We start from the raw sequence: 17,394 nt of genomic DNA on the forward strand, positions 1-17,394 counted from the left end.
ACCATTGTGTTTAGCAATTCAATTATGTTAAGGGTTTCACTGCGGATAGAAAGGGAGAGAGGGAAACTTAAGTCAGTGGTGCTCTTAAATCATTTTAATTCAACAATAACAGCCAGAACAAAGACTCTCTGAGTTTTTCTTTAACAACCTTTCCCTCCCTATTTTCTTCCTCTTCTTTAGTCTCTTCCCCCCCTTTTTCCATTCTAATTTCACTCTCCACCTCCCTCTAACATCCTCCCCCTTTCTCTCTGTGTTATCAGCAGTCACACTGATGAAGGCCAGCTGTCCACTGCAGCCAGTACAGTAAGGGAGTGTTCACACGGCTTTCATTAAAGCAGCCAGAGAGAAAAGACTAAACCATACACGGCCATTGAATTTCAATCAGCACATTTGCACTGCATTCATTCTCCAGGCAATTAACAGGGACTTTTAATGACAGTGACATAAAATATGTGAGAACCTGTGAGGCCAGATGAGCACTTGTATACATTTCATATTTCGCTACCCTTTTTTTTTGGAAAGGATGGATTTGGTTTATTTATAAACTTAATTTAAAAATGAAGTGAGTGTTTAATCGGCCTGTATCACTGAACAGTGATGATGTTCACCAACATTGAGTCAGACAGCGCTACAGTGTCTGTCTCTGCTAAAGACAGACCACACTTTTTGAATGTCATGGGTAAAATAACACATGCATGATGGTTTTTTGAGGTCTTGGTGTATTGTTAACAAAGAATAGAATAGAATCATTTTAAGTCAATCATTTGATGTAGTTTTGTTTTTTAGTTACCCATGTGCCGCAGCAGTTTCAGGGGGGTTGCTTAGAGAAGTCACGCTATATGATATCGTCATACTCTGTGCTTTACAAATTCATATTTTATTAATTAGTTTTAATGTTCAGGATTATTAATACTTCACAAAGAGTCTTATAATCAGTCTTTAAAAAAGAGCAGTGAGGGTGACGAGCAGATCCAAAGACATATATGCACACTTAATGCACGTTGGAGGTGTTTGGACAGCATGACAGGTAACAGAGACTGCAGTCTGCACACTTCATTGGTAAACTGAACTACATTCAAACAGATGATCAGTTAAAGTTTTCAAGGCTGTGCACCTGTGCATGTAATGGCTCACTACCTCACCCACTATTTCATATAAATATTGATTGATATAAGCTCTCTATCTCTCTCCCTCAGAAGTTGTTTTAAAGTTATTCAAAGAATAATCGACTTCAACTCCAAATTCTGGGGAAACATCTAGTTCTGTTGCGCTCTCTGACAGGATGATCAGACATCTTTGATGACTGAGTATGTTGAAAATATCTCTGAAACTCCTCAATGTGTGTATAACAACCTGCTGTGAGTTCTATCACTTTACAGGAGGTATTATAAACCAACTATGATAGTAAACAGGTCGAAAATGAGCACACATATCAGTGTACTACATCTACCGGTACATATCCCAAGAAATGGGCTAAAGATATATATATATATATATATATATATATATATATATATATATATATATATATATATATATATATTTAAACATTTTTATAGGATGATGATTTTAATTGTGCCTGATTCAAGGGGATGCTGCAGCACTCTCAGCACCCCTACCTGGCGCATTCTCTGAACATTCGATGCATACAAAATTCTGTAGAGCATCAGGTCATTCAGTCTTTTGAAGCATAGTGAGTGAAAGGGGAGCTGCACTTGGTGTTTTTCTTGATAATTATGTCTGAGTGTGGTGTTAAATTATTAGCTCGTCATCAATGATCCAGTATCATTGTATTCTCTTATGCAATGACGATTCAATTCCTCTTCTATACTATAATTTTCCAGATGTTTTTTTTTTTTTGCCCTTGGTTTTGAGAACTATATAACAGCCAGTTGTTGATTTATTTTTGTATTCTGATAAAGTTGTGTCGCTATTTAGAAGAAAGCGTTGAAATAGATTTTATTTACCCTTTCTGTAATGGAACATGTGCAAGTTTATACCAACATTTTACTTAAGATTCAAGGAAGAGATTCTGTTGGGAATTAAACTTTCAAACGCTTATCACAGGTCTGCTGGGAAATATTTGGAGCTATTTTTTCCCACATCAGACATGAAGAAGTCTCCTGTAGCTGAAAATGTACAGTATCAACTGGATGCATAGTACAGTCAAGTAAATACTGTAAGCAACTTTCTGCAGACACTCACTGGTAAGTTTTGGGCAGTAAGCAATTTCAGTGGGTTTTAATCCTTTAATTGTTCTTTAAGTCTTGTAGATTACTAAAACATTTGTGGTGCTGATTAACAAACACTTGCTTGTTCATCCATTCAGTCGATTTGTCCTCTCCTGTAGATAGCAGTGAAACCCTGTGAGCTTGGATGCTGGTGTGATGGAGAAAAACCTTGAGAAGCTCAAGGTTGATAGCGCTGAGCGGCTATTGTGCCCGTGTGGAGCTGTGCTACTGCTGGCTGAGCTCCAGCAATACACAGCTCTTTTTTCATAGACGCCACTTTACAGTGCATCTCCATTTCCATCCGTTTATCACTGTCACACACACACACACACACACACACACACACACACACACACACACACACACACACACACACACACACACACACACACACACACACACACACACACACACACAAAGACATACTGAACACACTACACAGCTACTCACCCTGCTGGGTGCTCCCTCTGGGACGGGGCAGAGCACAGTAAGGAGAGAGAGCAGAGTATAGAAAGAAAATTAGAGGGTGAAAGAGAGGGAATGAAGGGGAAAAAAAGGAGAGTTTGACGTCAGTACTGATAATCAAAATAACAACGGTCTCCCCAGTCGGCCAAGGTTAGGCTGAACTACAACTGTTCCTCTCTAATAGAGATACAGACCTGCTATTGTGCCTGATCCCAGACTCCTCTCTGTCTTCCCTCTCTCTGTTCTCCAACAGACAAAGCTTGCTCTCTTCCCCTGCTGCCTCTTTCAATGCTCACTATCTTCACACTCATTCTTTCTCTCATTTGTAAGAACAGACACATACAAACACACACACACACACACACACACACACACACACACACACACACACACACACACACACACACACACACACACACACACACACACACACACACACACACACACACACACACACACACACACACACACACACACACACACACACACACACACACTCTCATGAGCAAAATGATCCCTCTATCTCTCCCCCTCTCTCCTCTGATGTTCCTTTTCTTTCCTGTCTTTCTAGCTCTGGCCTTATTCATGAGAAAGTCTCTCTTGGCTTGATGCCTGATACAGAGAGAAAAGATAAGATATTGTATCGGGGTGAATGAGAGTTCGCAGGGAGAAAACGTTTCTCCTGCATTTACACAAGTGGCTTGAATACATCTGTCCATATTATGACAGCAGTCTAAACAAGAAAGTTCAAATTCAGTCCAAAAGGTGACTTGCTGTACAAGTGACGCAAAAGCTGCCTGTCACAAATGATGTATAGTATTGCTTTGCATTTTATCTGCTCTGTAATGATATCTTTCTCTTATTCTGCAGCTGTCGTCAGAGCTCAAGAGTTGTGCCTTATCTAGTCCGAAACTAACTGAAATAAACACTGCATGCACACATGAACACACAAACAAGATGTTGTTTAAGAAAAAGATCATTCTTGTTTGCATGCTGTCTGATTGTTTTATTCCTGATGATTTCCCAGAATCCTTATCACTGTCTTACTTGTATTGACATAAAAGACTTTTCGGGTTCATATTGCAGTGGTTCTCAATTGTTGGGTCGGGAACCAGAGGTGGGTAGTGGAGCCATTTTCAGTGGATCCCTAATGTGTTTTGTTCAGTTTCTTCCTTCTGTCGCATGTTTTGTAACGTCTGAGGTCCAAACTGCACAATTTTTCATTGAATAAATCTGATTGGTCGAAAAATATCCCAAATTTGGGTCGCACAGAGGAGTAGGTGGTGGGTCCCAAAACTAGACGAGTTGAGAACCACTGGCCTAGTGGATAGGCCCCATGTACGGAGGCCATAGTCCTTCAAGCAGGCGGCCCATGTTCAGGTCAGAACTTTGACTACTTTCCCGCATTTCATTCCCCACTCTCTCTCACTCATTTTCTACTCTATCCACTGTCCTCTTAAATAAAGGCATAATAGTCAAAAATTCAATCTTTAAAAAAAGACTTTCAATAATGAGCCCTTTTCCAAACACTGACTTTCTTTTTATAAAATAATTTTGACTTACAAAACTTTAGCATTTCTTTTCCATTTCTCAAAATTTGAACTCAAGTTTTTTTTTTATCTTGCTGTTAATGCCACAATGTTTCTATGATATCATTAGGATAAATATTCTTATAAAGGTTGGATCCTGAAACTGTGTATCTGCTTACTTCTAGTCAACAAGAACAGGCTGCCAATTCAGGTCTATAAAATATGATCTAGCTTCATCAGAGGCACAGTTTTACATTTTTTCTGCTCTGGAGTCACATCTTATCAAAACATTTGAAACTATTTTTATAAACAAGGGGGAAAAAAATGTTGATAGTACCTCTGAGATGTTCAGGGTCAAGGTGGTTTCTCTCATCTTTGGAGGAAAGGTGAGCCGAGACCCCCAGGGCTCCGGTCAGGGCAAGGAGCCCTGAGCCTCCGGCACCCAGAGACAGGCCTGATGGGTGCGGCGTGAGGGGGATGCCAGGGGCATGGTGAGACAGGTGCTGGAGCTGCTGCTGCTGTGGCCACAGGGAAAGGAGGGAGCCGGGAGAGAGAGAGTGGGGGAGGGAGGGAAGGAGGGGTTGGTGTCATACAAGGGGTTGGTTGGTTAGAAAAAAAACAAGGTTGAGAAAATAGAGATATAAAAAGGAGATGGAAGAAAGTGACAAAGGAGAAAGAAGGGGGGGAGTAAGAGGAAGTGGGGGTGGTGTGTTTGGAAAGGGGATGTGTGATAGCAAGGAGAAAGGGAGGAAGTGAAATCAAATCAAATCCACATGGACAGCTCAACAGACAGAGAGGGAAATCAGATGAGGGAAGATAGGATGTTAAAGAGATTAGTTGATTAAGAGGTGAAAAAGATGGACACCAAGGACGAGCACAAGGAAAAAGAAGGGAAGAAGGTAATGAAATGCTCATGATGCACAGGGAAATGGAGGTGGAAACAGAGACGAGGAAAAAAAGGAAAGAATGAGGAGAAGAAATGGGATTTAATATGAAGGAGAAGCAGGGTGAGGAAGACAGAAAGAGGCCAAGGAAAAACACAAAGAGAGAAAGAGAAAATGATGGGGAGGAACAGAGGGAAGTCATGGTGGAAGCAGTGAAAAGTGAAGGAGAATTAAACAAGCAGGAGGGAGAAGATAGGGAGAGACAGTAAATGAGCACATAAAGAGGGAGGGAGAATGTGCAGTGGAGAGAGAAAGAGATAATACAAAGTAAAAAAAAAGAAAAAAGAAAGGAAGAGGAGAAATGAGGACATGGCCAGTAAGAGAGAGAAAGACGTGAAAAAATCCAGAAGGAAAAAGAGCAGAAAGACAAAGAGGAGACCGGAAACAGAGGATGATGGGGGATAGAGAGAGAGAGGAGCAAAAGAGCAACTAGAGATAAAAAAGGAAGGCTATTATCCTGAAGGGAGCTTTATGATGTGTTTTTTTCTATGTGTTGTTTTGTCAGCCTGGTGTGTTTGGACACACATACACTCACACAATCACACACCTTAGAGACAGCAGTGTTTGTAGTGCTGTGCAGAACAAAGGACTCTAAGTAGACAGTAATGTGATCAGTGCTCTGACAAGCTCTGGAAAGCCCCATCTACTGCAGCACTCAGGAACCATGACTGTGTGTGTGTGTGTGTGTGTGTGTGTGTGTGTGTGTGTGTGTGTGTGTGTTTGTGTATATATAAGCACATACAAGTGCAGGCAAGAAGATCCTGCTCTAAGTCAGGTGATCATACATTATTAAATGCAGGTGTAGGGGTATTTTCAATGTATAGCATGTGAGCAAGACAACGCTAGAGACAAGGTTTGTATTTTATTTGTTTTCACATTTTCCTGAGTCCGTCTGTATTTTAGCTTCATTTTTTTTCTTCATGTGAAATGTGTGTTGTCCAGAAGGCTTTAACCACATACACCTAAATATTACTAAATAATGCACATCCTAGTTTTGTAGAAGAGTAAGTAGACTGTGCTATAAAACTCAATCTGACAAGAATTAATGTCATTAGAAATAACTTCAAAAAGGAATTTGTTACTCTTCAACATTTTTGAGAGGACAATTTCAATGTAGGACATGGAGCAAAAGCGTCCATGTTCAAGCCATGTTTAATCATTTCTTTATAGGTACTCATTAAAACTAGCAGTAGGGGGCTTTATAAAGTACTGCACCACAGCTATTACTGGTAGTAAGTCTATCGTGACATCTTGATTTATGCAGATGCAGCCTTAAAATTGGGAACAATTATCAAACAGGAACACTGCCACAACTTATTAATCATGCTTTATATAAAAGAGGCTGACTCCACACAGGGGAAGAGATGCTGATGAACATCTGTTTGTAACAGCTTGGCTCTCTTAGTGAAAAATAGAAAGTAAAAAAACACAAGAATTATAGTTATTTATGGTCCAGACTTCATTTAGAAAAAGAATAAAGCTTAAAAATGTCCATTGGTTTCCCCCAGTCCTAACGCCTGCCCCTATCTGTGGATTATTTTTTTTAGACCTACATACTACATTTCATTACACATTCAAAGCCTAGTGACAGGCTATTTAATTAGTTGACTCATCAACCAGTCAGACTGTTCAGAGCATTTCAAGTAAATGTGTGTGTAAGTGTTTGTGCTGTCAGGACGAATAGAGGTGACTCACCCCGATAATGGCGTTCAGTTCAGCCATCGTGACTTGCTTAGCCCTCTCCACTGCTTGGACCACTTGTTGCTGGTGCTACACACACATACAGATAAAGTATTATGACACATAATTACACATTCAGAGACAGGAAGTAAGGAATACATTGGCAATCATAACATGAATCCAACTTAAGAAAAGCTCTAAGAAAAGGTGTTAAAACATATAAACTCTTCTTGTATAATAAGACGTACAAATATATCTGTCTCTATTTAGCAGCCATACATTCACAGGACACACCCACTGACATCACAGTCACACAAAGAGAAACACACACACACTGTACAGACAGCCACACACAAATGCTCAAAGACACACTTACTAAAATCCCTGTTCTATTTGCACAAAATCCCAATGTTATCAGTCACACAAACACAAATATTCATCAGTGCTATAATACTCACACACAAACAAACAGTGTCAATATTGATCAGACTGACAGAGCTGTGACCATCCTGTCTCCAGGGACCAAACTCATCATTTCACTCTCACTCTCTCACATGGAAATAAGTGTTAGCACCGTTTTTTTTTTAGCACCAATCTACAAACACACAGAATAACCAGCGCACAAAAGAGTAACACACACGTACACACACACACATACACAACTTTTCCAAATATTAATATACATTTCAACAACCCTCCTTTCCTTGATTTTTAAGGTTGCGCTGAGCAGAGATTCTGGAAATTATGTTGCCAAATGAAAATATTGCAAAGGCTACATTTAAAGTGGGGGCAGTAACTGAAACATAATTGGTTCTGAATGTTGGGAAAACAAAGTCTTCAGTCCTCTTTAAGTCAGTTATCGTTCTTATTTCCTTTATAGTAGGCTCTTTCATTATTATAAATAGTTCTATAATGTTTACGCTGACATGGGCAAATTGTTTAATATCAGGTCATCTTGACTTTGTGAAGACATTTCAGTAACAAACCACCTGAGTCAATATGAGGCACATGCAGCACAGCACCATGGGACAGGAGTTCTTAAATCCAACAGAAACCAGCTGATCTTGACATGGCTGTCCTTAAAGAAAAACACTTTTTTCCTTTCACTAGTGAACTATGAAGATAACATTTCTGCATGAAAAATGCTACATATATATATATATATGAGCTTCAGGACTTTGCCATTATGGTGTATTATTTTTTTTTTAACAGATTTCCCAGAAATAAATTCTGTTGCTCTGTTACATTTGCACATCACTCTCTTATTAGAGATGTTTTAATTACAGATAAGTGTAAATTTATTAATTAACAACTAACAGGATTTTGTTCTCCTCACCCAGAAGTACCCAAAAAGTTGAACCCATGTTCAACAATAACCTGCATCAAAATGTTTGCTGTGATCTTGTTTTACTAAATGATAAGTCAGATTGTGTTTTTAGTGAGGATGTATTTAGCCAAAAGGGATTTGTTAAGATAAGAACGTTTTTCTGCTTTTTAAAAAGAAAAGGATGATAAATCCTGCAGTTTGCAATAATTGGGATGAAACAACCAAGGAGACAATTGACAACTCTGTGGTCTTTTATGACGTAGAATTCCAAATTTACAAGATTTTTTCCACTTACATATGATAAAATTAACAGTAGGGCTTATTCGATATCTACCTCTGAGTCATGTAGTGTTCAACTACAACAATGTAAATGACATGTTAACAGTGGTGCAAAAGTACTCAGGTCTTTATCTAGAAATACAAGTACCAACAAAGCAGTATGGGATCACAGTTACAGTACGAGTATAAGCAATGCGTTCCAAATGTTTAATTTATCACAGATAAAAGTAAAACAGTATAATCTCTAAAATATACAAAATGTTTAACTTGCTTATTACAGAATCATATTTATAGGAGTCTATTTTTTTAACTTAAAATGCAAAGAAGATATGATATAAGCCTGGGGAGGTGAAGAATTGTCTCCTTTTTATGTGCCTGCATATTTGGAGTAAGTGTGTCTGGCAGCAATGACACTCACCTCTTGAGAGAGGAAAGGGATGATCTGAGCGCAGATGGCACTGAGACGCTTGACAATCTCCGCCTGGGAAGGAAAGAAAAAAAGAAAGAAAGAGAAGTGAGAGACAGAAGGAGAGAGGGAGAATATATGATCATTTCCTGTACTGTAAGATAATAAGTGCACCTTATGATGCACCTTTACAGCACATTAAGCCTCTGCTGCATTAAAACACCTTTCTAATGAGCAGGGAGGTCTGTCAGTGACACTTCTATGGACAGAGAAAAGAGAAATGGAACATGGAGGCAGCTTTAGAGCATGTGGTCTTTTAGCACCATCAACACAGATTTACTGAAGCTCAGCCTCACACACTCATACCCTCCTTAGTGTCTCTCTCTCTCTCTCTCTCTCTCTCTCTCTCTCTCTCTCTCTTCAACACACACACACATACACACACACACACACACACACACACACACACACACACAAGCATACAAGCAAAGAAAACCACACATCATTACCGTTACATTTGTCCATTTCCTAAAACTCATAAAAATGCCCTTCTTACCCACACACTTATGAACACACATGTTACCAACCTAGTACCACATCTGCAGAATACTGCCGCCTGTACACACAATGCAAGTGTACACATAAACACACAAGCACACACTCTCTCTGTGAGAAACGTACACAAACACACACACACACACACACACACACACACACACACACACACACACACACTGAACCCTTTGCAGTGTGTCTAATTCTATCTGTCTGAGTGCCCTCAGCCTCATTTTGTTCTCTTCTTCACTCAGCCGTTCTCTCTTTTTCTACAACAGCTCTCACACTGAGCCATTATTACCCTATTCATCCTCTTCCTCCCTTCGCTCTCCCCGTCTCTCTCTCACTCTCACTCTCTCTCTTATCCCTGGCTTGCTTTGTCTAATTTTCTCCCATCCTTCTATTTTTCCCTACCCTATTTCCTTTCTCCCCATTTTAATGTATCTCCCCCTCTTTTCTCTCTTTCCTTTTCCTTTAACATCAGTCGCTCTCTTCTGATTTGTCTTTGTTACTTTGCAGCCACACATTAGCACCGCCATACAACATTAACACACTTCATTTTCATTCTTTCTTCCTATTTAGCTTCCTCTCTCCACAGCCCTCTATCCTTACTAGCACATGTTTCTGGCTCATGAAGATACTAAGGAAGGAGAGAGAAAGACTTTGAGGGGGTGATGCAGGGCAGTGCAATGAATGACAGGGTTGTACACACCATCATGCAAAGGCTCACGCACAGAGACAAACAAACACTCACCCACACATGCAGCCAGCCTGTCAGTTACAGCCTGTCTCATCATGACTTCATAAACTGGCTATCACCAGACACAGCTCTGCTTCAAGAACAGATACAGACTTATCACATAATACATGTGTGAATGTTCCTTCATATGTGTGTGCCATGGTTCCCACAGCAGCCGGGGTGTTAAGAAAAATATATTAAATACAAAAATTTGACATAAAATGTGCCTAAAAATTGTTTTCAGCAACAACCTGTTAGTTTATGTCATTAAATAGTATAATATTTGCCAAGTAATAGCTGGCACCAACAGGTAAGGGGGGGGGGGGTTCAAACATTACTTTCCTCGCATTCTGATAATTTTTATGCAACAATTTATATCATTGTTAGGAATTAGTGTTGTGTTATCTATCTCTTCTGTTTTTATTCAGGCACATTTTCACATCAATGATAAATACATTATTTTTTGAACATTTTAAAAACATGTTGGCTTTAATAGTTTGTGTCTGTTTCACCTCAAGAGCTGAGCTGTATAAACACTGTCCATTTAAAGCCCAGATAGTTTTGCATACTGGCTTTCTAATAGCCTGTCTCTCACATAATGTCAAAATAATCCCTACAAATAAAATGTTGATATACTGTTTAGAAAAAAACCTTGTAGGATGCTGGTTTGTTTGAAATGAAACCTAACTAGAAGACAACAAGTGTCAAGCAGAGGTGGTCTTTGCCTGTGGTCTCCCTGTCTGCTCTGTGGAAAGCAAATATACAAACTGAGGGTCCCTGAGTCTACTGCACAGGTGTGACAGCGAAGTGGACAGCAGACTCTAAGCCACAGTTGCTCCTCTGAAAACAGAAAGGACTCGTAGGCTACATCTTACATCATCTATTTCTATATGACGTAAAGGCCGTCCCTGTCCTTTCTGCAATCTCGATGGTGAGCAGTTCAGCTAGAATGTGTAGTTCAGCCTGAGCTACACATGTGCACTGACACAACCACAGCATTCAAATTGGAACAGGGAGAATGTTTCAAGGATTTTCTCTCAATGAACAAGGAAAGGAACAGTGAAGAGATTTCAAATGAACTGGTTGCTTATTTGAACTAAAAACTGAATACTTGAATTGCAGAAAAAATGTGTTATGTAACAGAGTAACTAAAAAGTACTAACCTGTTTGTTAGCCTGAATTGTTATCCATTATGTCTTAGATATATAACACATATTTTGGGATATTTTACTGCATCTTAAGATATGAACCTACTATGGAGCTGCAGTGCTGGTTGTTAATTCTCAGTGAGCTTGGAACTACAAGCATCTGCAAAACACTTTAAATATGGCTTTAATTTGTACCTGCTACATGATATATGATAACTTCTGAAACACAGCAGCATCCCGAAAACTCCATGTTCTTGCTGAGAGGTGGTGTTACGATTGTAAGATGCCATTCAGCAGATAGATCGACAATATAGGGAAAGTGAGCCTGGCTGAAGCAGTGTGAGCAGAGCCAAGTGTCAGAAACAACACGGCACAGTATCTTTCCACAGCTCTGCCAAAGCCCAGCAACCGGGGAGTACACTGGCAGAGAGCAGCTGGATGGAGGGATGAATGGATGGATGGATCCAAAGAAAGGAAGAGGACTGGTCAATAAACACCTGAGGGCAGATAAGCAGCCAACTGGCATGTGGACAGAGAGAGACTGATAAAAAGAGGTTTTAAGTGAGGTTGGGATAAAAGAAGAGTGGGGGGGAAAGGGAAGGACCCAAAGACTTTTCATTAGGAAGAGTGAAAATGTCCATTACTGTTCTACAAAACAGACAAATGGATGAAGGGATTGATAAAGTTAGACCAGAGGAAGAGACAGAAGAAGAAAAAGAAGAGGAAGATGAATAAACTGCAAGAAAAGGACGGTCTGTTCCAGAGGCTGTGAGGGATATCAGCCTTAAGGGACACACACGCACACACACACACACACACGCACACACGCACACGCGCACACGCACACGCACACGCACACACACGCACACACGCACACACACGCGCGCGCGCACACACACGCACACGTACACACACACACACACACACACACGCACACAGATATAAACACACACTGGCAGCATTCTCAGACTTGTCAGATAACTGACAGGATGATAATCACAACCAGTCAAACGTTTATACAATCACAGCGGCTTGTTTCTGTGTGATGATACAACCTGATGTTTAAAAGGTAACACACAGCGACACACATACACACAAACACATTTTAACCTTAAAGCATGAGTTATTTAGGAGTAGAACAATCTATAATACCTCTACTTGTACCACACACATATGATTTTATTATTTATTTTTACAGTGGCAGCGCACATTTAAATGTAATTGCACCACAGTTAGCTATAAGCTAATGTGCATCTGTTGTCCCTTGGCAGGTAGACCAAGAATACATAACAAGTACATATGTAACTAATATCTCATATCTAGAACAACAGAATATGTAAAAAAAAGTCTATTAGTGTGGATATTACACTTCATAAAACAACAGTTTTCTATGTTGACTGAGTTTCTTGGATGGTCAAATCATGTCAATTCTACCAACAAACGGAAACAGAAAGAAAAAGATGAAAGTAAAGCCTTCCAGTAACATCATGCTCAAATCAGCACTTAGAAACACAGAAAGCAAACTGTGTTGATTAATTTGTCCTGATCACTGAGAGACAAGAATCAACAGGGAGCACAATCATGACCAGCACAGAAATCTCTGCAACTTGGCAAAGGTAGAGAGTCAAGCAGAGCTGATTTTTCTGGCAAAGTTGTTTAAGCCTATTGTGTTTATTTAAATTCCAAAACTTGTATTAATCAGTCTTGTTTGTATGTTGTTTGTATGAGCTATAAATAACAATGGCTTAATATGTTTAACATGTCCTCTGCAGCACATCATGTAAGTCATTTCAGAGAAAAATGACCACATATAAGAAATGTGGTCACTCAGGATGAGACTCAGTGTCCCTGTGAATTTTTTGTATGATTTTTACAAATAGAAACAAAAATAAATGACAATCAATACAGTTAACAAATTCAAAGTCCACTGAGCGTTATCAAAAATGTAACTGCACAAGAACTGATTATAGTAGGTGTATTTCCGCAATTGACAGTGAACCTGTGAGTGTGTGTGTGTGAGTGTGTGAGTGTGTGTGTGTGTGTATGAGTGTGTGTGTAACTTTAATCATCAAATATAATGAGCTAACCCTGGAAAACGTGACGAGTCATCTCCAGGAGCTATAAGTCAATACATTGATAAAGAAGTTACAAAAATATATATAAACCCATCGTAGTGTGGGCCTTTAAAAACAGAAGCTGTTCAGACGACAGCCTTTGCTTTTAACCAGGATATAAACATATCTATTTCTGCTGTCAAAACAGGCATTTTAACATGGGTGTTTATGGGACTTTCAAAGCTTTTAGAGCCAGCCTCAAGTTGACACCGAAGGAACAGCGGTATTTTTCACTTCTGCATTGGCTTCATTTTTCAATAATACTAAGCCAAAACAGCAGCACAGTGAAAGTTTCTGTGACTGTAGTTGCTGCAAGACTTTTTGTGAATGGTCAAAAAAAACCTTCAATAAGTGTTCTATGCATCATTTCAAGTGTTGAGAAATATTTAACAGCTCATGGTAATATTAACGTACAATTTAAAGATCATACTTCATGTGATAGCAGTCAACTCTTCCTTGACCTAGCATTTTGCACACATAAAACTGTAAATCAGGAAGAAATCAATCAGAGTTTTAAATACAGAGAAACCTTTTTCTACTCAGCACTCAGCTCAAAAGCAAGAATGCATCACATTAGTTTCTCCTTTGTAATTCTCAATCTTTCTTGCCTGCAAAAAAACCCCTAATTCTCCTGTTCTTACTTTGCAATAGGTATTGCTATTAATCCTGCTCACTCTCCACCCACATGTTTAACCCACAGCACAAATGTAACAAGCTCCCGCCTGCTGTGGGAAGGCTGTCAAAAGGCATTCTAGGAAATGTAGTAAATGACTATAAGTGAAGGAGAAATAGATGAGACAGGTGGGTAGATGTGGGTTCTCTGGAAGAGGAAAACAATAACACTCACACATAATAAGCCAGCACAGACTTGATGGTGTAACAGTGTATCTGTGTGAGGAAATGTTCTTTAGATAATGAGCCGGCGTCTGACTGTTCTGACAAAGACAAAGCTTGTTTTAGAGGGAGGGGGTTCCATCGCAGGAACATCTGCCCCCTGGCTTTTTTCTTTCAAATACTTGAGATGACAAGGCGTGCAGCGCTGTGTTACTGTAGCACACCCACAGGCTTGTACTTTAAGAGGTAGGAAGTAATATAAGGCTGTTTTTCTATGCCTTTATATCAAGCTGTGAAATGAAAAAAAACAACAACATAAAAGCAGAACTGACAGAGACTGAGCTCATATTCATCATTATACACCTTCATGACACCACAGTGATCTTGAACTAGAACACAAAGGGTAGCAAACCTTCCCTGTGAAAGATCACCACTGTATTTGGTCTCCCAGCATGCCGGGCAAGCAACAGTGGCCGCGTTCATCTTGCCAATAAAGCTTGGTGAATTTGAATGTGATGAGCGTGGGTTGGGGGTTGGCACATGCAGAGAGAGACAATGCCCAGTGTGCCCGGCCGCTGCCAGCTGTGCAAGGCTCTGAGTCCCACTACGGCTGAGTTGCGGCCAGCAGCCAGCTTTCAGGGGGAAGGGGGGGGCTGTGTGTTTGTGTGTGTGTATGTGTGTGCATGTGTGGTTTGATACCCCACTCCTCTTCTCAGTATAATTAATGTCAACAAAAATCTTTGCTAATCTTATTTCTGTTCTTTTCACCTTTTCTGCCTTATTGCTCATTTCAAATCCTTCAAAGTTGTAACACACATGTGTTGTGTTTAGTTCCTTTAACGCTCACGTCTAACAAACAAAAAGAATTGGATTCAGGATGTTTTTTTGCAACATACAGTGAACATGCTATGGGTTATTGTGGACACAACCATACATTATGTTTAAGTGCCTCATGGTCTATGACTTGCATGTGCACAGCTGGGAAATCCCCTCATTTATTTTCAAGTGTAAGAGGATGTGTACATATCGCACACGCACACAAACACAATTGTGGAGCTTATCTCTGTCCTCTGCTTTCTAATTGGACCAATCGCCCCTTTGTGAACTGTTTGAGGTAAATATTAGTAGCCAACGATGTACTAATCAAACACCGAATGGGTTTTGTAGGCACAGAGCTGTCAATGAAAACAGCTTTTCTTCCTCTCCTTCATCTCCCCCTCCCCATGTCTTTCTGTCTTTCCTCTCTCTCTCTCTCTCTCTCTCTCTCTCCAAGCAATCAGACTTTTCTCTCTCTATTCTGCTGGCTCATTTTTTCACTTCTACAGTATCGCTCTCTCACTCTGTGTCCCCTCACTACGTTTTCCCTCAGTGCAAAATTGGCCGTGCTCTTTCGCTCTCTCTCTCGCTCTCTCTGCCCTCCTTCTCATTCTCTTTGATTTCTTCCTCTTTCTTGCTCTATCTCTCTGTCCTTCTTCTCTCCCTCCACCCTCCCTCTCTTTTCTTTACTTGCTCTGTCTTGTTTTGCTCTCCGCCCTCTCTCTCACTCTCTCTCCCACTCTCTCTCCTCTGGGCAGCGTGCCAGCTCCTCTTCCCTGGCGCTGAGCCAACTCCTCTCCTCCTCTTCGCCTCCTTCTTCCCTGCCTCCCTCCTTCCCCCTCTCTTCCTCTATCCCCCTTGCCTCTGATTGATGGCCCCTCCATTCTGGAAGGAGAGGAAGGGCAACAGAGAAAGAAAGAGAGAGAGAGGAAAGGGGAGCAGCAAAGCACACACAAACATCGAAAAACACACTCACACACAAAAAAAGTAGAAGGCACACACGCATGTGCACAGATGCACTCTGAGAATTGAGCATGCACAAGCGCACACACACACACACACACACACACACACACACACACACACACACACACACACACACACACACACACACACAAAAGCAATGCAAACAGAGCAGAGGAGAGCACACATACAAAGAGCTGTGTGCAGAGCAAGCAGAGCCTAGCAGCATGAGACCAACAAGCACACACATAAGCATCCTTCCTAAGACACACACACACACACACACACACACACACACACACACAAACCTAAACACACAGATTCAACCTTCAGAGCAGTAACAATACAAGATAGGCAGCAGAGACATTTGGCTCACTTCTACTGCACCAACACACACACTCTAACACACAAACCCACTTTGGTGAATATCAAATATAGTCATTAACAAACACCCACCCACCCTCACACACACCTACACACACACACACACACACACACACACACACACACACACACACACACACACACACACACACACACACAAACACACACAGGGAATCTTCCAGGGCATGGGACTGTTGAGACACTAAATCTGAGGTTCTCAGTTGTAGTTTTACAAACATCTAGATTCCCTCTTCTCTTTCACTGAATACTGGGTTATTAGTCATATGAACACTGTGCCAGCTCACCAGCTTACATCTACAGACTGCATACAGCTACAAACTCATGTTGTCCGCAATGCAATCAGAAACAATGTAGCCCGAGAAGCGAAGCTGTCGACACAGTATGCATGCAGGCAAAGCACTTTTTTACACACCCCCCCCCCCCCCCTTCCCCATACCAACTAATGCATACTTTTGTTATTCCAGTTACAGTTCCTCATATTGTTTTAAACATTGCAGGTGGTACTTGAATCACACTGGAATCAGAAAATGACCGTTTTGCACAAGTTAGAACTCAGATTCCAAATAACATACACCTATATATATATGTGGAGGAGCAGTACAAACCAGTTTTAAGATTAATAAACTGAAGCAAGAATTTTGATTGAGAATGCCAAATGGTAAAACTCAAAGGAAACTTCAAAAACTAAAACAAGACTGAAGGAGCCATTTAAGTAGATTTGTATTTACAGAGTTGTTAGATAACTCCCCATTTTTTGTGTTCCCTAACAAGTGTGTGCCCTCCACTGTTGAAGATGAAGAGAAGAAGGGTCACAGCAGTTACCATCAACGACCTCGGGCCTCTGCAGATGAATGCCTATAAGTATCATTTCAAACATTACAGTTTGAGATGAGGACATTAAAGCCAATACATGCTGATTTAACTTCTCTATTTATTTTGCAATAAATACATTAAAAAGC

At 40.4% G+C, this 17,394-nt stretch overlaps 1 protein-coding gene across 3 annotated transcripts in view; it reads right to left on the reverse strand.

The window, feature by feature from the left end:
• Positions 1-17,394, reverse strand: part of tle2b (TLE family member 2, transcriptional corepressor b) — a 71,454-nt gene that overhangs the window by 17,463 nt on the left and 36,597 nt on the right. For 2 of the 3 annotated variants that reach the window (XM_065955983.1, XM_065955981.1), the window contains exons 5-8: positions 8,874-8,936; positions 6,865-6,939; positions 4,563-4,743; positions 2,682-2,698 (exon numbers count right to left, since the gene is read on the reverse strand). In XM_065955983.1, coding sequence (XP_065812055.1) covers positions 2,682-2,698; positions 4,563-4,743; positions 6,865-6,939; positions 8,874-8,936 — 336 coding nt within the window. The remainder of the gene's footprint in view (positions 1-2,681; positions 2,699-4,562; positions 4,744-6,864; positions 6,940-8,873; positions 8,937-17,394) is intronic. The other variant, XM_065955982.1, reaches the window with a different exon arrangement.

This window comes from Labrus bergylta, chromosome 6 (genome assembly GCF_963930695.1).
Source record: "Labrus bergylta chromosome 6, fLabBer1.1, whole genome shotgun sequence".
Taxonomy (NCBI): Eukaryota; Metazoa; Chordata; class Actinopteri; order Labriformes; family Labridae; genus Labrus; species Labrus bergylta.